The 24,590-nt window shown below is 52.2% G+C and overlaps 2 protein-coding genes across 4 annotated transcripts; one reads left to right on the top strand and one right to left on the bottom strand.

Moving 5' to 3' along the window:
* The first annotated feature begins 3,563 nt into the window (after positions 1 to 3,563).
* RASL10B (RAS like family 10 member B) lies at positions 3,564 to 15,289 on the top strand. Of its 3 annotated transcripts, none has more exons than XM_079131162.1 (4): positions 3,564 to 3,676; positions 6,835 to 7,186; positions 12,202 to 12,326; positions 12,769 to 15,289. In XM_079131162.1, the coding sequence occupies exons 2-4, from the start codon at positions 6,971 to 6,973 to the stop codon at positions 13,037 to 13,039; spliced, it is 612 nt and encodes a 203-aa protein (XP_078987288.1). In that variant the 5' UTR covers positions 3,564 to 3,676; positions 6,835 to 6,970; the 3' UTR covers positions 13,040 to 15,289. The 3 variants fall into 3 exon arrangements, with proteins under 3 accessions (XP_078987288.1, XP_078987287.1, XP_078987286.1); XM_079131161.1 differs by lacking the exon at positions 3,564 to 3,676 and adding an exon at positions 3,866 to 4,145; XM_079131160.1 differs by lacking the exon at positions 3,564 to 3,676 and adding an exon at positions 3,866 to 4,145 and having other exon boundaries at positions 6,830 to 7,186.
* A 631-nt stretch (positions 15,290 to 15,920) lies between these two features.
* Positions 15,921 to 24,030, bottom strand: GAS2L2 (growth arrest specific 2 like 2). Its single transcript, XM_079131159.1, has 6 exons — positions 23,077 to 24,030; positions 21,179 to 21,420; positions 20,235 to 20,342; positions 19,069 to 19,165; positions 18,279 to 18,531; positions 15,921 to 17,695 (listed from the first exon to the last, which is right to left on the bottom strand). Exons 1-6 carry the CDS (start codon positions 23,459 to 23,461, stop codon positions 16,213 to 16,215), a joined length of 2,568 nt encoding a protein of 855 aa, XP_078987285.1. The 5' UTR covers positions 23,462 to 24,030; the 3' UTR covers positions 15,921 to 16,212.
* Positions 24,031 to 24,590: the final 560 nt, after the last annotated feature.

Below are 24,590 nucleotides of genomic sequence, written 5' to 3'. Positions count from 1 at the left end.
GAATAATCACACATGACTTTCCTATGTTCATTTATGAATGCACGGCCAGTGTAACTACACATCATGTATACCCACAAGAATGTGAAGTCATATTCCAGGTATGTACAATATGTCAAAATACATTCAACAAATTTTTTACAAAAAGTCACTGCCAGAGAGAGAGACACCTGTTCGCCTACTTCCTCTTATATGGTAAAATTCATGTTCTTGTGGCAGGGGAGAAATGGTGAAGTACTTCCACACACATGGTATCTGCTTATTCCCTTGTCAGTCTCATCTCCCCTCTTTTTCAGATGAGATGTGGCAGAGCCAGGGCTTCTGACCCCGTCTTTGTCCCTAACTGCTCCAGGCTTCTGACCCTTGTCTGTGTCTTCCCTGCTCCACTACAGTTCCTCCTTCATTCCCCCAAAGTTGTGTAATAGGCACTGCCTTTGCTCAGCTCTCATCACATCTGACCAGAAGAGCAGTGTGTTCTGGGCACAGAGACCCCAGACTTCTTTACCTATAATTACATTGTCTTCTGCCCCTAGAATAGTAACAGAAATGCTGAGATCTCAGGTATATTGTTTCTGAAGCCAGGAAACTGCTGGGGACTCTCAGGTTTGGGCCTTCCTACTCCCACCTCTTGCATTAATGCTTTTTTTTATTTTGCCTGGACCCAGATTTCTTTTCCCTGCCACCCCCAGCTCCAGGAGGCAAGAGCCTGTTTATTTTAATACCTGGTATGGCACTTGGGAAAGATGACACCTCCCCCGTTGTTACCCATTTCTATCTCCTGAACACTAATCCTAGAATTCCAATCTGCCCCCAGACATGCTATTAGCAACAAGGATGTTTCTTGAAAAGTTTCCGAGTAGGCTCCATGCTTTCCCTTTCAGTTTCTCATGTAGCATTTACCCTGCCGTTGTCCATGCTGCCAACAAGGGAAAGGCTAATTTGAGGGGTTGGTTAGACCCTGATCCTCGTTAGAGAAGTGTGTGTTTGTTGTCGGTCCTTCAAGCTGGATAGAGAAGTGATTTTCTAGGGTTTGATTTCCTGGAGCATTGTTTCGGGACAAGACTGCCATCTCTAGGATCATTCCTCCTTTGGGAAGAGCCCCAACACTTTTGAGAGAACTCCACTCATCCCCATCTCCCACTGTGTGGGTGTTAAGAGGATGAGGTTCAAGTCTAGCCTCTGGTATTCCCTCCCTTGTTTCATTGATGTTCCACTTACAGTCAGAGGCCCCAGGATCTAGCCAATCAGCTTCTGAATGCTCCATGGTGTCCTTTGCTATGATGGAGTGAGGGCAGAGGTAGACAGATTCAGGTCTTTGTCCTTTCTGTCCCACTTTATGCTGAAGCCTCATATGATACAGATGGGCCCATGGAACCTGAGTTGCACCTTAGCCATCTGGCATGCTTAGCTCAATAAGACCACCTGAGACTCAAGGCCAGACAGATCCAGGGGAGCCTGTCAAATGGTTTTACCAAGGTAACCCTAATGACAGAAAGAGAAGAAACAGGTCTCTAAGAGTGTATATGTTCTTGACCCAAAGTGACTCTGAGCAAACCAAAATGAATTAAATGTCTTTAATTCAGGCAGATGTGCCACGCTGTGAAGATACTATTAGTTTTTTTTTTTTTTTTTTTTTTTTTTTTTTTAATAAAAACAATGCTTTAGGGCTGGGGATTTAGCTCAGTTGGTAGAGCGCTTGCCTTGCAAACACGAGGCCCTGGGTTCAATCCTCAGCACCGCACAAAAAAAAAAAAAAAAAAAAAAAAAAAAAACACAACGCTTTAAATGACCTACCACTGAAAGCCAGTAAGTTCCATAATTAACCCAGAACTTTGTGTTCCCCATAATATAAGCTGAGATGTTTCTGAGAAGCCTGACCCCAAGCTAAGAGTGTAAGCCTTGCTCAATTTCTTATTTCTAGTCCCCCTTGAGCTGAAATGGAACCATATTCTAAGGGAATAACATTAAACCTGGGATCCTCAGGCAGAATAAGGATTAATGATTTTCAGATACCACAGGAGATAGTGCCCTAGACAATTTAATCAAGTTAAAAAGGCTCCCATTGACCCCATTATGATCCTGGGGGGCCAGTAACATCTGATTTCTTTCCATCTTTCCACTCCTGCCAAAAAGCCATTCTGCTTTGGGTTGAGGCTCTATTCTTCCCAACCCTATTCTTGCTTCCAGCTGCTGCCCCAGGCTTTCTCCTCCTACCCCCATCCCAGACCTCTAGAAGCCCACCTCAAACAAATGGAAACACTTTTCCAGGGTGTTGCCTCCTCCCCTAGAGTGGTTGTGTATCTCTAAAAAGGCAAGAAAAAGTAAAGCCACACTCTGAGATGCACTGTTCCTTGCCAGGCATTGTGTTAAGGATTCCACACACCTTAGCTCATTTATATCCTGTCAACAACTAATAACGTCTTCATTTCATAAAAAGTTTGGAGAGTTCAAGTTACTTGCCTCGGTGACAGAAGTTAAATTCACCTTTGTCTGATTCTGAAGCCCAGGCTCATAACCACTAAGCTTTCTACCTGGACAGAAACTGGGTGGTGAGTAATTGGGAAGGTGTTCAAAATGCAGATCCCGAAAGGAGGAAGAAAACAGTTCTGAGAGGAAACTGGAGCCCATAGTAATGGAAAGTCACTGGAAAATGCAGGACCCCAGGGGTGAAACTCTTGGTAGACTTCTCAGAGCACCACTCTCCCCACCCTATCAGCATGGAAAATGCAACCTGACCATGTTGCCTTGCTTCAAAGCCATCTGTACTTTCCCGTTCAGCACAGGGCTGGATCTGAACTCATTCTGGCACTCAGGAACTTTGGGACCTCACCTTAACCAACCTCTCAGCCAAACTTTTCTCTCACCATACTTCCAGCCTCCTGGAATTCTGTCTAGTTCTTAGGACTTACCTCTCAAACCTCTATAATTGCTTCCAACTTGTCTTGTCTGCAAGTCCTCTTCTGTAACATCCTGTTCCCTAAATCCACTTCTTTAAAAGGTTACTTCCTTGAAAGTTGCCTTCTCTGAAGCCTCCATTGACTGCACTAAGGAGTTGGCACACTCTCTCTCTGCCCTCTCCCAGCACCTTGACTTCACGCACTGCACATCTTCTAGTGACTTGTCTGCTGTTGGCCTTCCAACTGGACTGTGAGCCCCATGCCAAACCCAGCAGCAGTTACCCAGCCAGAGCCTCTCAATTTTTGTTTCCCACATTTTGCATTTAAGTAAGTTACTCAGCCACTCTCATCCACAGAGATCTTATCTGCAAAATAGGGGAACAGAATCTACCTCATAGAACGTTGTGGGGACTAAATTCGAGGATTTAAGCAAAGCTCCTAGCACATCGTCTGGGACAATAAATGTTAGCTATTGGTGATGAAATGATGTTGATGAAGATTGAGTTAGAATAAATACATGGGTGATTTTGCCCTCAACCCTGGCAAATGCTACTGGAGAGAGGAACACAAGAATTTTTGGGAGTGGAGGTCACGCTTTGGCAGGGGATCAGCTTTGCTTTGCGCTAGCCCGGTCTGCCTTTAACTGCCGCAGGGAAGGAGGAGAGTGACCACCTTTTGCTCAGATCTCGATCGGGGTGGAGGAGAAGAGGCTGGACGACCAGCGCCCAGTGCGGGGCACACACTCGGCGCCTGACCGAAACTGACTGAGTGGACTGGTAAAGGTCAGAAGGACAGAGCTGGGGAGGTGGGTGACCGTTAACTTGATATGGGGGTGCGAGGATATGAGAACAGGAGTCGGAACGAAGCCAGACTTCAAGGTCTTTCCCGTCCCCTTCTCCCACTCCAGGTTCGAGTTAAATTCTCGAAGGGAGAGTCTCGAGGGAGGTGAAGGTCAAGGCTAGGGGTGAAGGAAGAGGCCCCCGGCTGCCGAGGAATCCGTCGGGCTCAGGGACCCAGCGGAATGCCCCGCCCCCTCTCCCGCGGGCGCGTGCGGGCGGCGCGGCCGGCAGAGCAGGGCTGTGCGCGACCCTCGGCGCCGCTGCTGCCCCCGCGCCCGCCGGCCCGCGCCCACTGCGCCGCGGGGGGCGCCCCTCCTCTCCCCCCGGGCGGAGAGCCGCGGCAGCGCCGGAGCCCGGGGGGAGCGCGGTCCCGCCGGCCGGCCAGGGCAGGGGGCGGCGAGCACTGCCCCGGGTAAGCGGCGGAGGCAGCGGGCGGGTCCGGGGTCGGCCGGGACCGGGTCTGGGTCGGGGTCGTCCCGGGCGCTCGGTGGCCAGCGCGGGGACCGAGGAGGGGGCCGGCGGGGAAGCGGCACGGAGCGGCCACGTGAGAGCTGCAGCCGGGGGCCGGGGGTGCCTGCGAGGTGCTGAAGGCGGAGAGCGAGCTGGGCTCCTGCATCCCCCCAACTCCTGCCTGTCAGGTCGTGGGGAGCCAGGCATGCTCCCGTGCCCCTTCCACCCTCCCCCACGCGAACGTGGTGGGGGCAAACAGCCGGCGGACTGGTGACCTGGTCCTCGGGACCAGCAAAAGCCCTGGCCTCCTTGGTCTGGGGCAAGGACCCAGGTGTCTTGGCAGAGGGAAGGGGTCAAGAACCAGGCTTTGGTCCCAGTGTGTGGTCCATCTCTCGCCGGGCTCTGTCTGCAGACTCACTGCAGAGCAGGCCTCGGGAAGGGAGCTCAGGGGCCTGGGCCCTGCCTCCTAGGACGGACCCTTCCATCTCCACCCAACCAGGCATGTGGCATTAGTAAATTCTTAGATCCAGGACCCTTGCCTAGGAAGGAGGGGACGCTAGTCACCTCTAAGTTGGGAACAGGGCCACACTTGGGCCTGATGAGTTCTAGGAGGCTGGTCCCTGCCCAGGGGCCTCTCTTGTACCCCCTCCCTGCCTCCAGGGCTGTTCCCTGCCTTCATTTTTGCTACTCTCCAGAAAGGGCTGTTTCTGGGCAGAGAATGTGGTGTCCAGGAGAATCTGCTGGCAGGGTACATCCTAGAATCCCCCAAGTTGCCACACCCAGAGAGAGGCCAGATTCTGGCATCCCTTGCCCTTTCTTCTTCCCCTAGGACTGCCCCCTCCCCACCTGCTTGTTATGTAATTAACCCAGCTGAGTCTCTGTGCCAAGCTGGCAGTGTCCAGGGATGCTGGAGGGGCCTAAGGGATATATGGGGAAGAAGGATCGGTACTTCTGCAGTTGTGAGGGCACATAAGTGTACAGGCACCTGTTGGGGAAAGGACATGTACTGGGTACATGAGAGACCAGAGTCCTAGACTTAGCTGACAACCGGCTAAGAGGTCTTCACTGCTATACATCTTTGAGTTTTTAATTTTGTTTTTCCTTCAATAAAATGAGAACAATCTCACACACACATACTACATGTATGTGAACCCATGCAGCAGTGGACAGTGACTTCTCCCAGGATTGCTAGGAGGTCTCCATTGAGATTGTGGAAAACCTCAAATGAGCCAAGGTCCTCTGCATTTAACAGTAGTCACTGTTCATTGGACCCCCTACTTTGTGCTAGGCTCTGGGCTTTACATGTGTAAACTCACGAATTTCTGGCCCAAGGTCACACTTTAGGGGAATAGCAGAGCAGGGACTCAAACCCTGGTGCTTCCCACTCCAAATCTTTCACTATACTACATACACACACACCCCATAGATTGAGTCCTTGGAAGCAGGACAGCTTGAGGACATTCAGCTATGTGTATATGGAAAGAGCTTACACTACAGGAAAAGGATGTACAGACCCTGAAAATCATGGCCCCTTCGGAGTCTAGCAAAAACACTTGTCCTGGACTAGTAACTGGGATTGCCATTCCCTGGAGAAGAAAGATTCTCTCTTTCTCCTGGCTATGAGACTTATTGGGTTTATCTCAGAAGTGGGAGCTGTTGGCCCCATTTTAAATATATGCAAAACACAGCTTTGGTTGGGCAGGCAATTTGCCCACTGATCCCACAACATGGAAACATCAAAGCTGGAGTTTATACCCAAGTTCTAAAATTCATGGAAACTGAGCAAACAAGAAGCTAACGAATCCCTATCAAAGTCTAGCTTCTTAGCAGCTCTTTTCTGGGCACCAGCTTTGTGTCCTATGAACTCCAAAGAATGCCAGAGAATCAGTCCCAGCCCTTGGCCTATAGGCAGTCACCGTTTAGAATCGCTACACTTGAAAGTGATAAGTGCCGCAACATAGTAGAATGAAGTAGTTGCCTTTCCCAACTGTGTGACTTTAGGCACGCTGGGCCTCCTCTCTAAAGTGAAGATAATTTCTGTCCCTTAGGGAGATTACCCTGTGCTAAGAAAGTGCTCAAACAATGCTGCTGGCCAGAGCTAATATGGTCATCTAGTGCAGTGATTCTTGACTGGAGGTATTGGGAAATGTGGGGGTCATTTTGGGTCATTGTAGTGACTGGAGACTGACTGCTGGCAGTTACTTCCATGGCTCCCAGGAGGTAACATGCTGCCATGTGGGGCAGATCTGTACAAGAAAGGTTTCCCCACAAAATGCTGGAGGACCTCCACTGAGACTTAATTGCCTGGAGGTAAGACAGACTCAGGAGTTGCTGTCCTGTCCCAGGCTCAATTTGAAAGCTGGCGTTTGAACCCAAGCCCAGTGCTCTTTCCACCCTGCTGTGCAACCTGCCTTGGTTAGGGAGTCAGACCTGGTGAAAAGACAAGTTGTAATGCAAGTCAATTGGTGGAATGGCAGGAAAAAGGGAGAAGAAATGATGGAGAGGTTTTGGATAGGTGGAGACAGTTCTGAGAAAGGGAAGGCATTCTAAGTGGCAGTGACAGCTTCAGTGAAGTCCCAGAGGTGGAAAAGTACAGGACATATCCAAGGATAAGCCTGTGCACTAAGCCCACCTCTTGTCCCCCAGTCCAGGTGGAGGCCACAGAAGGCCCAGAGCAAGCAGAGGCAGCAATGATTGGTCCTGACGGTGGCTGAGCCCCCAGCCCCTGGAATATGCAGCCCGGGGGAGCCCCAGGCAAGGACGCGGTGGCGGAGTGGGGCGGGAGGCATGGTCTCCACCTACCGGGTGGCCGTGCTTGGGGCGCGAGGCGTGGGCAAGAGTGCCATCGTACGCCAGTTCTTATACAACGAGTTCAGCGAGGTCTGTGTGCCCACCACCACCCGCCGCCTCTACCTGCCTGCTGTGGTCATGAACGGCCATGTGCACGACCTCCAGATCCTGGACTTCCCACCCATCAGCGCCTTCCCTGTCAACACGCTGCAGGTAGGCAACCCTCAGGGCCATGGCTGATTGGGCTGGAGAGGCTGGACTCCAACCAGCTCAGGCTCTATCCTGCTGCCAGGGCTCTGCCACTGAATTCGAGAGCTCTGCACCGCACCTTGGGTCACCCTGCTCAGAGCTGCACCAGGAAGCCAGACGTTTGTATGCTAGCTTATTCAACAAATATTTGATGACTGTTTAATGTGTGCCAGGCCCTGCATTGGGCACAGGGCAGAATGGTCAGCAAAATGATATGGCATTGACTTTCAAGGAACTCAAAGTCTTTTGAAAGAAGACTAATACATTTATTATAGAGTGTGATAAGTGCTGTGATTGGAGAAGAGGAGTGAACTAAGGTTGCCCTGAGGAGGCATCTAACCCACTCAGGTGTGTGGGCAGTACAGGAGGTGATGTCAACTAAGTAGGTTTTAGACAGGTTAGGGGCAGTGAGGAAGAGTGCAGAGAACACTGTCTGCCTGTTACTTCTCTGGGCCTCAGACTCCCACTCTTCTTCCTTGTAGCAGGGACAACAAAACAGGCTGGGACCTGGAAAAAGTGTGTTCTAGAGACTCTGGAGACCCCAATCAGTTTCTTGCCCAAGGGCCTCTTCTCCTAGGTTAATCCCCCCATGCCCCAAATCTCAGGACAAATATGCTGGGCACCTCCCTGCAGGGTTTGGATTTAAGTGCCCCTAGTGCCCCTGGAGATTTAGGAGATTAAGTGCACCTTCCCCCAGCCTGCTGGGATCCCAGCCTCCTTCCCTCTATCTGTTGGTTTGAGAGAGAGTGGGGTACAGGGAGAAGCTGAGCCCCAAGATATGTTTGCTCACAAATGAAGCCTCAGATCAGAGTGTACAGAGATTTGCAGGGAAGGATAGGCACTGTGGTAGAGCCACAGAAGTGGGGCAGGTGGAGCCTTGGGCAGTTGTGACTGAGCAGATACAGCAATCTCTCCATCTCACAGGCTGGGATGGAGACCTGTGCTGGTGGGGAGCTCAGCACTGTTTCAGCAACCCTGGGCAGGAGGACCTTGACCCAGCCTGCCAGAGACACTTGTCTCTCCCATCCCAGGTGCCTGGGATCAGCACTAAAGACAAAAGCCTGATCCACAGAGCTGTCCAGAAACAATGTGGCTGAGCTGTCCCAGGCACAGGTCTGGGTCAGGTCTTCTTATTCTCATCTAATGGAGGCTTTGATGGTAGCCTGAGCGGTTGCTTATATCTGACTCTAAGCCTGCCACTAAGTTTTGTTCCTTTTTTTTTTTTACATTTAATTGTTTATTTTTAATGCAATTTTGATTTTTGAATAGGTCAGATACAATTTAAAACTATCTTAAATACTGTGGTCTAGAGAAATCTTGGTTCCATCCCTGCCTGCTTCACCCCATGGTTACTCTCTGTAACCATTCTCATTGGTTTGGTTTGGTTTTATATGGTGCTGGGAACCGAATCCATGGCCTGCCAGGTTCTCACACATACTGAAGTGTTCTACCACTGTACTATATCCCAGACCCTCATTGTTTTTTTTCATTCATACATCCAGTGATTTTCCTTTTTTTAGCTCAAATAAAAAATGTATTCTTGGGGCTGGGGTTATAGTTCAGTGGGAGAGTGCTTACCTAGCATATGTGAGGCACTGGGTTTGATGCTGAGCACAGCATATAAACAAATTCATTAAATAAATGTTCATCAAAACTAAAAAATAAAAGTTTGAAAACTGTATTCTTATTCCACTCCCTTTTTTATATAAAAACAAAAATCATAGAAAGTGCTCTCCATCCCTTCCCTCCCCCTTGTGCTGAGAATGAACCCAGGGCCTTGCACATGCTAAGCAGGCACTCTACCACTGAGCCGCACCCCAGCTCTACACCTTGTTTCTTTTGTTGTTGTTCTTGTTTTAATAAGAAAGAGGGTGTTGCTAAATTGCTCAGGCTGACCTTGAACTTGAAATCCTCCTGTCAGCCTCCAGAGTAGCTTGGATTACAGGTGTGTGCCACCAACTCCAGTCTTTGTTTTTTTGACTTAACATCATAACCTGGAGACATTCCCTGCCAGTGTCTGGAGGACTTCCTCATTCCTTTCTCATGGCAGCACTGTACTCCAGTGAAAAGATGTTCCACTGATCCCTTCTTGTTGGATTTGACTCCCAGAAAGGGCATTGCTGGATCAAAGGGCAAATGTACTTAGAATCCAAAAGATATCTTCAGAAATCCCTCTATAAAAGTTGTACAGGTTGTGCTCCTACAACTGCTGTATCTGAGAACCTGTTACCCATCAGAGTATTGTCAAACTGTTACATTTTTGATAGTCTGAGAGATGAAATATGATATTCTCAGTGTAATATTTATTTGCATCTCTGTGAGTGAAGTCAAGCATCTTTCCATGTGTAAGGGCCTTTGTGTTGCTTTTTCTGAGAACTATTAATCTCCTTTGTCCACTTTTCTATTGGATCTTTTGGCCTTTTTCTTCCTGATTGACTCTTATCTTGGACTCTAGGATATCTAAGATTTTACTCCTGGAGCACAGGTAGGGGATTTTGGGCAGAAAAACTCTAAGAAGTGGCCCTAGAAGCCCCAGAGATCAGTATAAACTCAAGAATCCCAATGGCTCTTCTTTGAAAACAAAATAATACATTCTTCCCTAATGTCAAATGAGATCCAGCCCAGGACAGTGGTACTTCTTAGGGCTGAGCTTAAGTCATTCCTTCCACTTCTATCAGAGAAGGAAGCTGAGGCTAGAGGGCATATGCAGCCTACCAAAAGAATTACCCACAACGTATGGTTAAGACCAGGTGGCTCAGCCTCGCAGTCTCTGTGGAACAAGACTCAGTTTCCATTGCGTGTGTATACACTGAGGATTAAACTCAGGGTCTTGCGCATGCTAAGTATATGTTGTACCACTGAGCTATATGCTCAGCCCCTCTTTCTTTTTCTTTTTTTTTGGTGGTTCTGGGGATTGAACCCAGGGCCTTTTTCATCCTAGGCAAGCCCTCTACCAACTGAGCTATATCCCCAGCCCTCAGCCCCTCTTTCTCTATCTTAATACAGCTCTAAAATAGTCTTTTGGGGGAACAAATTAGAACCTTGCACAGAGCAAACTGGAAGGAAAGCTGAGCTTCCTTGATTCTTCCCTTCAATCAAGGGGTAAAGGGATAACCCAGCCAACCAGAAGCCTTCTGCCTGTCCCTTTTAGGGCCCCCAGAGAGTAGTGAGTGGGAGGCAGCTTGGAGGTCCCCTGGAGGAGGCAGCATGTTGGGGGAGAGGTGGGGCTGTCATCCTGGAAGGCTGGCAGCTGCTCCCTATCCCCGGCAGAGAGCTTGCAGAGTGGGAGCATCTCCTCCCCCTTCTCTTCCCACCAATCTCCACTCCTTGTGTGGGATAGGAAAGTAACCTTATGTACATACAGGTCCCTGGCTCCCAGAGGTCACGCGTCCCACAGAATGCATTCTTCCCTGGTCTGAGAGGAGGCCATTTCTTGGTTTCCTACAGTTTCAGATTCTTCCTCAGCATCCTCCCCCTGCACCAAAAATTAAAAACTCAGCACAAAGAAAAGATGCCACATCATCTCCCTGGGGAAATCCACTGCAGCATCTTCCAAACCTTTGAGTTGCAACTGCTGTTTGAAGTCAGACTTTCCTCTCCACCACTATCACTAGAATGTTTTTCCTCATATTCCTTCTTTGAGGTGCTGAACCAGCTGTAGTTCTCCTTTGTGCCCAATCCTTGCCCCAGCTCAGTTCAAATTGGGACAGGAGACATGCCTCCACCCGCTTCTAGACTTTCTGCCTTTCCTTTCTCCTCCTCCTCCTTCTTCATGGTGGGGATCAGAACCAGGGCCTCATGCATGCTAGGCACATACTTTACCACTGAGCTATGCCCCTGGCCCCTCCTTCTAAACATTTGCATGGGACCTCAAGGAAGACCCTGATTCCCCTTGCCCCTAAAAATCTCTGCACTCCCCAACTCCCAGGACCCCCCCCCCCCCCCCTTTTTTTAGTACACCGACTTTGTGAAACTTCTCTTGAAGTTGCATCTGTTGGCAGGTTAATTAACTAATTAATCTCTTAAGGAATCTTCTCTTGAGCACATTCAGCCTTGAGCACATTAAGCCTGTTCATCTTAAGCTGCAGCCCTCCCTGAGAAGTTGCCACAGACATTCAGGAAGGTCCATCTCCGTGGAGCCAACCTGAGATCCTGCTCTCCATCTCCCCCACCCTACCCTCCTGTGTATCTCGATTTTTATTTCTCAGCCCTTAGGGCAGAAAGGAGCATACAGAAGGGACCCATCAGATAGCAATCTCAGGACAGTGTTAGGGGCAGGAGATTGATTGATTCCAGCTTAGGCCAGGTGGGCTTCAGGACCATGGAGAGCTCACTAGGCTCTGAAGTGCCATTAAGGCGCATCAGCTAAAAGCCAACAAGAGCTGGGCTCTGAGCAGAGGAAGGAGTGTGCAAAATGAGGACCTCTGGCCATGCCCTCTTGGAGCTCACAACAAATGTAGGAAATTGAAAATGGAACACCTTTAACCAGGAGATAATCAAAGGGTTGTCAGAATATAGGAGATGAGGGGAATAGTTCCCGGGTTCCTGGAAGGCTGGCAAATCAGGAAGGCTTCTTAGAGGAGAAGATACTTCAGCTGAGTATTGGGAGATAGGATTTCAGCCAGGCCTAATAATTAGCTCAGGGCTGGGATCTTAGAGGCACTTAATAAGTGTGCTTGTTGAACAAAGCACTAGATGAATGGATGAGGGGGCAAAATGTCACAAGGTGGTCTAACCTCCAGATGTGCTCAAGACAGTAAAGTGACCCCGGAGGTCAGTCATCATGTGACCTGCTCTGTCCTGGGTTGGGGTGGAGAAGTGTAGCACTGAGTACCTCCATTCCCCTTGGCCTGGCCTCCTGGGGGGTGAGGGGAAGGCTCCTGGTGCAGTGACAGGTGAAAGCACTGTCAGTCTAATGGGAGGAGTCTGGGGAGCTCTCATGGCTGCTCTAACTCTTGCACTGGCTGCGGGTGTTGCAGGAGTGGGCAGATGCTTGCTGCAGGGGTCTCCGGAGCGTCCATGCCTACATCCTGGTCTACGACATCTGCTGCTTTGACAGCTTTGAATACGTCAAGACCATTCGCCAGCAGATCCTGGAGACCCGGTAAGGGGCTGTGATGCTAGCCTACCCCAGAGGAAAGGGAACACTGGTGAAGTATATGTGCCCTTTGGTTCTCACACATCCATTCAAACATGCACACACTCATATTTTTCTGTCCCTACTTCTATTGACTCATTTGGGGACCCCTAACTGTGGGGTGTCTAGGGAAGTGGTTAAGAACATATACTCCAGGAACAAGACTGCCAGGATCACTCAGCTCCATGACTGTAGGCCAGTTAATAATATAAGGCTCAGTTTCCTCATCTGTAAAATGGGGATACAATAACAGGTGTTTGGGTTTTTTTGTTTGTGTTTTGAATCAGTTGTGTTGATTAGAGAATATAACTCAATCCAAGGGCTCGAAGCTGTACCTGGAACAGAATGTACCATAGTGTAGAGTCCAGTAAAACTGACAGAGTTCTGAGATTATTGCCTCACCCTGCAGGGTTATTGGCACCTCGGAGACGCCCATTATCATCGTAGGCAACAAGCGGGACCTGCAGCGCGGTCGCGTGATCCCACGCTGGAACGTGTCACACTTGGTGCGCAAGACCTGGAAGTGTGGCTACGTGGAATGCTCGGCCAAGTACAACTGGCACATTCTGCTGCTCTTCAGCGAGCTGCTCAAGAGCGTCGGCTGCGCCCGCTGCAAACACGTGCACGCTGCCCTGCGCTTCCAGGGCGCTCTGCGCCGCAATCGCTGCGCCATCATGTGATGCACATGCGCCCTGCACAGCTACAGGCTGCAGACCCACTGGCTCCAGTGGAGGGCAGAGCAGTGCAGGGGCGGCTTCCAGGACTGGGGCTTGAGGCAGGAGCCAGCAAGAATAGAACTCTGACGGTCCTGGCCTGAGGCACCCCCGCAGCCACGCACCTCCACTTGCGCTCACACCTCCACGCTCGTGAGAGGCAGAGGGCAAGAGGGAGCTTCCGCTAACTACTCAGTACTCCCCTTCTCCCACGGTTGTCTTCCTGGGACAGCCACCTTCAGTGCTGTAGTTAGTGCAGGGCCTGGCCAGGCCTGAAAGTGCACCACAGCCGTTTGAGATTGGGGGTGAGTGTGTGAAATGGAGGGTGGGGTGAGGAGGTGCTACTTTGGCCGGGCCCCCACCTGTCTTCTCCAGAGTGTGTGTGTCTTTGCCCGGTGTCTTCCTTTTCTGTGTCTGTCTGTCCAAGCGTCTGTTAGTCCTCACCTGTCTTATCCACCGTCCAGTCTCCCTCCCCACCCCCCAGCTCCACTCACAGGGCTCTCATTTCATCCATCCCTTTGTCGCAGATTCTGGCATTTTTGTGATGCCAGGCCTTCTGACTGTCTGCACCACTGGCACAGGGCAGAGAGAGGCAGGTGACCCAAGGACCTGGATCAAGGGGTCTGAGGGTTGAGGCCCCAGATCAGTCAGGGGGAGAAGGCTGAGCTCTTCTGCTTTCAGGGAGACCCCCCTGCCCAGCAGCCCCCAGAGACACAACAACCTACCTTCCAGCCTTAACTCGATGGTCCATCCCTGCCGGGTGCCCCTCACCCTCTTCCTGATCCCAAAGTCAGATCACCCCCTGGGTTAAAACTTTTTTGTTCTGTTGGACAGAGTGTGGAGAGGGAATCCCCCAAAGGGTAGTTCCTTTCCATGACGCCAAGTTCCAGTCCTCTATTACCTCCTGCACTGGGTGGTCTGCCAGATTGGGGGATGCCAAGTTCTGGGGGGCTGTTGGTGGTGGGCAGGACGGTGCCCAGGAGGGGGTCAGGTTGTGCCTGTGACCGTTATGTCTCCCTGTCCCATCTCAATCTGACTACCCCAGACTCTGCCTGCCTCAGATCTCAGATGACCTTTATTAATCTGGGCAGGAGCAGAGCCAGGAAAAGAATTATGGGGACCCCTGTGATGGGGGAGATACTCCTGCATCTCCACCCATAAGTGGAGACCCTCAGGATCTGACACCCCCTTGTCCCAAAAGCAGTTGGCCCTATGCCCTAACTCACTCCGCCCCCATTTTCTCCGGCTGCCTGGCCGGGTTTCTACCTCTTGTCACCGGAGCTGATCACTGTCAGTTTTGTACCGATTTAGAAATAACAATAAGATTATAGGAATGGCTTGAGGGATTGCTGGGAGACTCGGAGGGAGGGAGAAGTGGCGCCACGTTCCCTGCCCCCAGCCAAAGGAAGTGTTCCTTGAGGCTGAGCCCTCAGCCCTGGTCTGGTGGGAGGATATCAAGGACACTTGCTGAAGGAGGGGTACATAGAACAACCCATCCTTAGCCAAGGCTGAAGCACATAGACCAGGAAATCAAATAGCCCAGAGTGTGATGGAGGGAAGTCTGGAGAAAGGGCTGTGGGTGGGGAATTTACTATGGAGATCCAGGAAGGGAGGGAATCTGTGATTCTGTCCTGCTCCCCCCGCCCGCCGATTCCTACTCCCTCCACTCACTGGAGGCAGCACAGCCCTAGATCAATAGCCCTGACCTTGGGCAGTCCAGTATTCCTGGGTTCTAGTCCCACTGTGCTACTTTGGGCAAGTGACTTGCTCTCTCTGAGCCCCCCTCTGAAACAGAGGCGGTGGCTCCCCTTCCCCACACTTTAAGAGTGGCTGGGAGGGTAAGGAAGAGGGCCTGCCTCCTTCTGTCTCCTGCGCCCCCACCGCCTGGCTCACCAGGGGGTGGAGTGAAGGATGGCAGCATCTCATCTGCCCTATCACCCCCAACTCTGAGGTACCTGAGGTGAGGGTGGGGACCCAGGCCTCTGGCTGCCCCCCGTGGGAGCCATTGGAATGTATCCCCTGTCCAGCCCCTCTCACCACCTCCACTTCACCCCAGGTCTTGGATTTCAGGTCCCACTGCACCCATTTTGAGTCTCTGTCCTTCCCCCACCCCCTGTCCCCCACCAGGGTTTCCCACCACAGGGTCTGGAAGTGTGTGTGATGCCCATTGAGCTGTTATTGGAAGTCAGATTAAAAATCAGGGAGTGTTTTCCCTTGTTTCTGTACCAAAGTGTCGACTGGCTTTCCTCGTGGAGGGAGGGGAGTGGAGGGTGCCTGCCTTCTGAGCTCTGTGTAGAAGGGTGAGGGTAATGAGGTATCCCCCAGTCCCAAAGGCCAGGTCAATCAAGAGGTCAAAGGAGAAGAGTGGGAGACTTACTCTTTTCACGCCACCCCAAGCCCTCTAATTCATTAAAACCTTCCAGGAGGAAAATGACTTTCCCCTTGCCACTCTCTGGAAACTTTTCATAACAGGACTGAGCCCCAACTGCTTCTGCATCTGCTCCTCCCACTCAGGACTGAGACTTTGTGGCCTCTCAATCTTAACTTCTTGGACATAAATGTGTTAGGAACACTCTGAACCATCCAGTTGACCCTTCAAAGCTTCGGAGTCCTTGGCAAGGGTGGCCTGCAGAAACCTTTGCATTGGGCTTCCCTTGGCCCTGGCTGTGGTGCTGTCTGCCTGCCGCCTCCAGGAAAGAGAAGACTGTTGGGCAAGGGTGGCTGGACCTTAGAAGAGGAAGGCTCCCTCCCCCTTGCCCCTACCCATCCAGTGGGATAATGCTTGAAGCTACATCTTCCTGCATCTCCACATTGCTGAGTAAAGGACTCAAGAAGCTAGGGGCTCAAGGACAGACCCACATGTGTTTAATTACTTACAGTTATGGAACCAGGTGGGCATGGGCAGAGTCCAGGAGTTAGAACTTATCCAAGGGAGGACAATAGGATATAGGATCTCCCCACTGCCTCTGGCCTAATGCTGGAGTTGGATGAGTGTGTTACCCATTTGCTCATCAGAACAGATTGAGTCTCTATCTTCTGGGCCACCCCTGGCCAAGGCCCTGTATTGAGGTGAGGGAGCCTCCCTTCTCTTCTCACATACACGGGCATCCTTTTGCTTCCCTTCTCCATTCTTAGGCTCCTCAGACCCAAGATTCCTCCTCTGGTAAGAGTGGGACTTGGTTAAGCTGCCCTACTTGAGACTGGGGGCTGCTCTCCAGTGGGGGGACTGGCTCGCTCTTCTCTTCACTCACTGAAGCTCCATCCAACTGAGCTGCCTCCCCTCCCTGGCTGCCCAGTACAGCTCTCAAGAGCCTGCCCCGGGGGGGTGGCCTGGCCGAACCCAGGTGGAGGTAGGCCAGTGGCTTGGGGATTCGGGAAGGCCGTTTCTCAGGTCTGTGGTCTCTGCGAGGCCGGATTCTGGGCCTCAACTTCAGCTTGTAGATGGATGGGACCTTCCGGGGCTTCCGGAGTGTTCTCTTGCCTTTGCCCAGGCATGCCTTGGCTTTGTCAGAACTGGGGTGCTCCAGGCTGGCAGACACAGTCAGGAGTGAGCAGTCCGGTTTCCCTGGAGGTGAGACTGTTCTCATCCTGGTGCCCATGGCACTCGGGCTGGCCCTTGCCCTTGGCTCACTCTCTCTGGCTTCCAGCTTCCCTTTTGGGTTTCCAGGGTCTGTAGTAACAGCTGGCTTAAGGGAGTTGCTAGGGGCTCCCTTCCAGGCTCCCAGATCCACTTTAAGAAGGCGCGGGGGTCCCTGAGTCAGTTCTTGGATGACTTTGTCATAAGGACCCCCAGGCTCAGGCCACCGCCCGCCTAAGCTGGGGACATAGACTCCACTGCGGGGGATAACTCGAGACCCTGTGCCCTGGGGATGGGCACCCCCCACCTCTAGTAGCTTCATGTTGGCCACAATGTCCTCTTCAAGGCTATGGTAGATGTCTTTCTCCTTGATTCTGCCCAAGGCCAGTGGTGTGTACCTCCCCTCCCACTCCTGTGCGTCCCCTCCCATCCCTGGAGTGACCTGGTTGTCTGGCTGCTGGTCTTTCTGCCCCGCTTCTATAGAGCAGTTCCCATGTCTGGGCTTAGCCAGATCCCTAGTGACAACTCTTAGTGGACTGGGGCCTCTTTCTGCCACGGGACCTCCACTTGCAGTATCCAGAAAGCTGCTTCTGGGAGTGGAGGGGTGGGCAGGGGGCAGCCGGATGGGGAGCCTGGTGAGTCCTTTGATAGGGGAACGAACAGACGCTGGCTCCCTGAGCTGGGAAGAAGCATCCTCAACCTCATGCTGAAGTGGCGACCTAAGGCCTGTGGGCTGGGCTGTGCTAGAGGGACAAGACCAGAGAGAAGGTCTTCTTGCTGATGTCCCTTTGGTGGTGGCCTCAGGGACATGGAGTCTCTTGAGGGTAGGGACCCTGGTATGGATTGCCTGGCTGGCTTTCTCCTCATAAACCCAAGGTGTGGGAGTCCTTCCCCTGGAGAGTTCAGCAGGGTATCTGTCCTCTCTCTTCCCTAATGGGGTATATTGTGGGTCTTGGCCCCTATGGGTAGAAGAGAATTGGGGGCTAGGTGGGCTGCCTCCTGCTGACAGCTGCCTCCGAGACGGGGTGAGTAGCTTCTCCTGGGACCTGAAAATGAGAATCACAGGCTGGAAGGGGAGACTCATCAGGGCAGTAAGGTCACTGAGTGTAGTCCCCTGACTTTGGGAAGAATGGCCTTTCCCCCATTGGAACTCTAAGGGGGCTAGATTTTGTGCTGAATTGGACAAATGCTCCTTCTCCCCCATGACTGCCTGAGCATTCCCCCTATATCAATCACATTGAAGTCTATTCCCCCTGGTCCCCTGAATATCAAATAGGAGGAAACCTGGTCCAGGTCTGTGGTGACTTCAGATTCTTTGAGTGATGTCCCAGACCAGGTCTGATAACCAGAGGACACCCAACTTAAGGGTAGGTTTTAATCTTAGCCCTACCATGAAATGCAGAAGGTCCTTGGTTTTCTTCCCTTTCTGCACCTCAGCATCCTTGTTTATGAAATGGGTGGGCACAGAAAGCACCTAGATGATCCCAAAGTAGTGGAAACTATTTTGGTTCCAAATACCTAAGGTTTTTTGAGGGATGGGGCAGTGTTCCCTTTATCTTGAGGTGGGGTGGCCTCTGAGAATATGGACTCAAAAGGAGAAAGAGGACTTTCCCCATCCCTCTGCTGTACCTCAGGAATGAAGCCATCTCTCTGAGGTCCCCTGGCCCGGCTCCCCGTTCATTTTGGGGTCTGGGGGAGGAGGAAGCAGGAGGCCTCAGCATTTGGCCCGATGAGGTATACGTCTTCCAGTCCACGGGAGGCAGTGGACTCTGTGAGCGGCTGATGGTCATGGTAGGCTGGAGCTGTGAGGGTCCATCCTGCACCCTTACTTCATGCTGAACCCGTGGGCCTGGGGACTTCAGTAAGCTGCCCTGTTTGTGGGCTACCAACACAGTATCCCAGAGAAAGAGAGGAAGGAAAAGTTCAGTGTTGATGGAGCTCATTGTTCCCCTTGCCCAGCTGTCCTGTGTCTCCATCCCACTTTGAAGTTAGTGGGGCCTACAGTGGCAGCACCAGTTTCCTGACAGGAGGGGTTTAGGGGACCATCTGGTCAGAGGGCCTAGCTGAGGGCCTTGTTTAAAGCTGTGTTTTTATCGCAGGTTTAAGACTTTCAGTTTGATTGTATGTTTATTTGGGGTAGCCTGAGGTGTTGAAGGAGATTGTGAAGGACCTTCTAAATCACACTTGGTGCCACCCCTGCACCTGAGTACTGCCTGGATGCACGCTAACCAAATGCTGATTCTGCGTGTGTTGCACACCCTCTTGTGGCTCTAACTAGTACTGCATCACAGCCCAGCTGTAAGGTCGACCACCTCCATCCTCCCCGCACTCCTCCCATCTCTGCTGCTGGCCTCCCGACCCAGAGCTACACCTCTCCTACCAGCCAGCCCCACAGGGGGAGGACACTTAGGGGACTCACAGAGGGATGTACACCGGCAGGGGTCATGTTTGTCCAGATAATGGCCGAGCGTGTCCCAGCCGCCCCCCACACGCACCATCACATGGTTCCGGAGGATCTGAGGGGGGCAAGGGTGAGGTTGAGGGCAGGGTGGAGGGCATTGCCTCTTCCTGAACCCTCTGACAGGCCTCTGGCACACATTTGGGGATATGCCCACTCGTGTGCAGATCACACTCAGGCACTCCTTTGCACGTGACTGGGAGTGGGCATATTTTGCAGTCTGATCTTTTCCACGTTTTCAAGGGTGGAGGCCAAATTGACCAACAGAAAATTGTCCCCTAGCCAGACATGGGATCACATGGGCATTAACCAGGCCTCACTGCACTCCTTTCTCTGGCTTGCCTACGGAGTGATTGGCACCTGCCCACGGGTATATCTAAAGTGGGTCGGAACTGCCTCTGGCTTCGCCTCTGTGTATCTGTGACAGAATCTGTGAGAATCCCACCTCACTCCACACTGGGGCAAGTCTCATGGTCTCTCCAGGCTTCAGTTTCCTCAGTTGAAAAGTGGGACCACAATTTCTTGCCCCTACCCATGTTATTGTCTCAGAGTCTGAGTGGGGGCTCGGGTCCCTGGCTCTGCCCCCAGGTGTGGCCTGTGCACAAGGAAAGGGCTTGGGCACAAACCACTTCTGGTGAGGTGCAACCAGGTATCAGGAAGGATAATGGGAGGCATGTCTCAGACCTGAACTGCTACTCACTTTGCAGAAATGTATGTAAGCCAGCTATGTGAGGGGTGGACTCTGGGGTCCACGTGGCTGGGGCCATGCCCTGGACACAGATTTGGGATTCTCAGAACCCTTGCTCTGACCAAACCTGTGGGTGGAGCAGAGTGGAATGTAAAGTGAGGGTATCTTCCTCATGCCCCACTTCTGCTTGAGGGTACTCTCTAACCTGGGCTATGAGGGAAGTAATGGCAGGTGGTGGTTCCAGCTTCCCTGATAGAAGGAGAGGATAGGCTTGTCAGGAATGTCTTGGAAATCTCTGAGTAGAAGGAAAGCCCCAGGGCTTGATGGCTTGGTGTGTATAGTGACTTCCTGTCCTTTCCCTGAGGCTCGGGCAACATCCATGGAAAGAAACCCTATTCTGCTGAGACTAGGGGCCCCTCCACCCCCAGTCCAGACTCACCCGGATGAAGATGAGGGTGTTGGAGTCCCCTACTTGGTACTTCCCCTCAGACAACTTGACCATGGAGAACTGCACTGGGCATGTGCAGTGGCTCACCAGGTTCTGCACCTGCAGGCAGTGGACAGAGGGCTCAGCCCTTCCCTCTGCTTGTACACCCAAGTCCCCTCTCCAACTCTGCGTCAAATTAAATGGGATCCTCCCTGCTTGCTGCTGAGGTAGGGTCTGGGGGCCGAGAAGCAAGTAGAAGGTAGGGAAGACCCAATGAGAAGACCAGGAGCAGCCCTTTGTGGTCCAATGCCCTTGAGGGTCAGCTGATGGAGGTGGCAGAGCGTAATGGCTAAGTAGGTGGACTGTGGAATCTGGTAAGCTCAGGTCGGAGTCCAGCTTCCACTGCACCAAAGGCTTTAGTTAAGAACCTTCCATGAGCTCCATTTTCCCCAGTGGAAGAAATAGGGTTAATCGCAGCAAGAGCCCGATCCTTTGAAGTGCCCCCTCTCTGCAGACTATTCCACACGCTGTGCATGTGCAGGCCCATTAATACAGCAGTCATGGAAAGTAGGTGCTGTTACGGTCCCGATGCTACCAGTGAGGAAACTGAGGCACAGGGAGGTTGAATAATTTTCTCAAAGTCACATAGTGGTGAAGCAGTGGAACTAGGCCTTAAGCCAGGGTGCCAGAGAGGATGCCAGCATCCCTGTTCTTCACACCCATCCCACTGGGGGCTGCATGAGAGCCAAGTAGGGCTGGGTTAGTAATAAAGGTAAGACGTTGATACAGCCGTTACAGCCTGTGGTTAAGGTTGGGGCTCAGAGTGGAATGTGACTTACTTAAAGCCACACAATTGGAACTGGAGCTCAAGCAGTGGGTGGCTCAGAGGGGGCTGGGCTGGAATCGGGGAGAGGGACCTGGGTGAGGGACCTGAGGGCATGTGTGGGGCACCTCACCATCTGGTCCAGGTTGCTGAAGTGGCAGGGACGGCGTGTGGGGAGCACAGGAGGTGGGGGGTCAGGTGGGGGCAAGGCCAGCTCCTGCCGCAGCTCCTCATCAATCTCCGCCTCCAATTGCACCAGGGTGGGTGCTGCCATGCCGAAGCGCCAGGCGCGACGGCCCACTTCCAACAAGCACAGCACCACGTTCCTCACATTCTTGCGCAGCACCAAGTCCTCAGTCTCGAACATCAGTACCTCTGGTGTGGGGTGGGGGAGAAGCAGCATAGGCAGTGAGTCCCCTGCTGACCTCCTGCAGGAAGCACTGGGGTCAGCCCAAGACCCAGGCAGCAGATTTGGAAAGGTGGCTCAGAGCTCAGAATCTTGGGGTGGTGACAGCCAGCAGGAGGGGTCTGGGCAGCCTCGGTCAGCTGCTGAGTGCAGACAAGGCAACCAGTCTCACAGGAGAAGCAGGGGTGGGAAGAGGTGACACAGCAAAACCGAGGAACCCTGAGCCTCTGTGGGCTGTGGGAGAGAAGAAAGCTTCCCTGCACCTTGCCCTTCTCCCCATTCAGCTCCCAGGTTGGGTCCAGGAACAGGAAGTAGTTTGTCCTGCTTCCCACCAGGTTCTCTCACCTCCTACATCCACGCAGCACCTCAGACGCAGCGCCCAGTCCAGGTATAACCAGGCTGGGTTGAGCACAGGTTCTACTCGTGCTGCCCCTAAGGCTGAGTCCTGACTCTCCCACCTACCAGCTGTGTGACCTTGAGTCTCAGTTTTCTCTTCTGTAAAGTGGGGATGTAGTGTGTCTCTCGGGGTTGTCAGGATTGGATAAGCTAATAGTTGTTGGCATTTACAGATAATGTCTGGCACAGTGTAAGTGCTCCACAAAACACCTATTTTATTTATTTAGTGGTGCTGGGATTGGACCAGGACATTGGGCATGACAGGCAAGCACTCTACTCTGAGTTACACCCTCAGCCCATATGCCAGCTTTTATTAACCTTTCAATCCTGTTCCTCACTGCCTTGCCACCAGCCAGTAGCCTAACCTTGACCCTCTTCCTGTCTGACCCCTACCACCTTTGGCCTGGAGGATGGCACAACAGTCAGGTACATCCTATTCCAAGGAGATGACAGACCGTGACATGTCACTCCCCTGAGTCCTGCAAGACCCAGCATGACTATGACCCTCCCTACCATTGTTGGGCTTCCTGCCTCTTCTCCGGTTCTCTCCCACCCTCGCCCCATGCCCCATGCCCCAGCCTCTCAGTCATAAATGCAGCAGCTTTTCTGTGCCTCTGTCAGTGCTGTCCACCTGCCTAGAATTCCCTTTTCCCCAAACTTCTCATTTCTCCTCAAGATTTAACCCAAATCTCCTTCCTCTGTGTGACTTTCTGGACTCCCACTTCTACATCAACAGCTCACTGATTTCTCTCCTGGTTTCCAGGCCCACTCGCCTGGATTTGGAGCATCCTCTGCCCTGGGGTATAATTTTGTTGCTGTCGTTGGGGATTGAATCCAGGGCCTCCTGCATGGGAGGCAAGCACTCTACCAACTGAGCTATATCCCCAGTCCATGGGATGTAATTTTATATCTATGTGCCTTGCTAGGCCATGAATTCCTTGGAAAACAGATCTCATTCCTCTCACTTCTTGATGCCCAACCTGGTGCTCAATACAGAATAGGTGTTTCATATATGTTTGTTGAATGAATCATTAACACGCATTTATCAATCATCAATATTCATATTGGGAGGATCGACTATGCGATGGGGAGATGGAGGATGAAGAGAGGTGAGCTGGTTCAAGTCCAACCAGGAAGGAACACTCAGGTTCCTCACCCCCAGATCTAGCCTAGGTCTCAGAGAAGGGATGAACGCCCGACAAGATAAGGGTCTGGGATAGGGTGGTTACCTTGGATGCCCATCTCCTTGCGACACCAGTGGATGAAGTTGGAGACATTGTCCCTGGCCTGGAAGGTACCCGGCTGGGCGGCTCCATTGCAGGAAACCCCCATCCGGGGCATGGGAATCCTTTGGGCCTGGACAGGAGCCTCAGCCAGGTAGGCCAGAGCAGCCTCAGTGACAGCGTTGGCATGCTGGCAGAGCACCAGGCCCGTCTCCAAAACCTGCAGAAAGTTGTCTGCATCGATGTCCAGCCCGTAGAGATCCCGAAGCCACTCAGCCAGGTCTTCCTTCATGGCCTCCAGGTACTGCTCACTGGACTTGAAGGGCCGGATGCTGCGCACAGGAGGCCCTGGGGTCCCAGGCCTCTTTCTGTATCCCCGCTGCTGAGACATGGCTGGAACTGCAGCAGGTCTGCCCACCTCTTCCCTTTTACTGCTGCCTCTTTACTTCTGCTACTGCTAGGTTTTGGCCTGGTCCTCCCTGATTTGGGGTAGGGGGGTCCGCTTCTACCCCCGAGAGTCCAGAACTTCCAGCTCTGCTGTTTGCAGCTGGCTTTAGCCTCCGGATCAGGGCCTCACCCCCCCACATTCCTCAGTCTCTGCCAGAACTTTCCCTACTTGGTGGCCTTGCAGCAACCTCACTCTCTGACTGCCCAGTCCACTCAGAGTTCAGCACCTCCCAGGACCGGGGGAGGTGAAGACACTTCTCTCACCCCCAGAGCTGAACAGGTCAGTCTGGCTGCCTCCCACCGGCCATGACTACAGGCCAGGGAGCCTGGCATGGCCGTCAGCCTCCCCACTCTGCTTTCCTCTCCTCTCCTTGGAGACAGCGTTTGCTACAAACACTCCTCCTTAACCCTTCCCGCAGGCACCAGCTGGCCCTGGAGCTGGTGGAGCTCAGCAGAGAGGCCGGGGCTGGCTTTTCTCACCAGGCTGACCCCAGTGGGGGCTTTTGGGGAGTCGGGGAGAAAGGCAGGGTCAGGGACCGGGGTCCCTCGGGTTTTAGTGAGCACTGGAGGAAAAACATGAGAGATACAGCACCAGAGTTCAAAGACAGGATTTTTGTTGAAATCTCTATGCAAGAGGCATGTGTTTCCTAGCCTCTCAGTGCCTCAGTTTCCCAACTGTAAAATGGGAATGATAATGTCTAGTTCTGTGGAGTGTTGTAAGGAATAAAGGAATAATGTGTGGAAGTGTCAGACCACCAGAACACAGGCACAGTTCTGGGTGGCTCCCAGCTCTCAATGATTCTCCCAGTATCCCTGTCAGCACTGTGGTTCCGCCTTCTCTGGAGAACCTGCTCCATCCCTTGCTTTAACCATGTAATTCTTCTAGAACAGGCTGTCAGTCACAGTACCTCACCCCCATGGCCACAGCCATGCATTCATTCAACAAAGATTTCTTGAGCACCTATCATGTGCCAGATGCTATTGTAGGCCTGATACAGCAAGAAACAAAAAAAGATCAGGTCCCTGACGTCATGAGGCTACTCCCATGATGGATGACAGATAAATAAATCCAT

Source organism: Sciurus vulgaris (assembly GCF_902686455.1).
Source record: "Sciurus vulgaris genome assembly, chromosome: 3".
NCBI classification, from domain to species: domain Eukaryota; kingdom Metazoa; phylum Chordata; class Mammalia; order Rodentia; family Sciuridae; genus Sciurus; species Sciurus vulgaris.
Note: the sequence above shows the minus strand (reverse complement) of the source record. Positions and strands in the feature narration are given on the sequence as shown.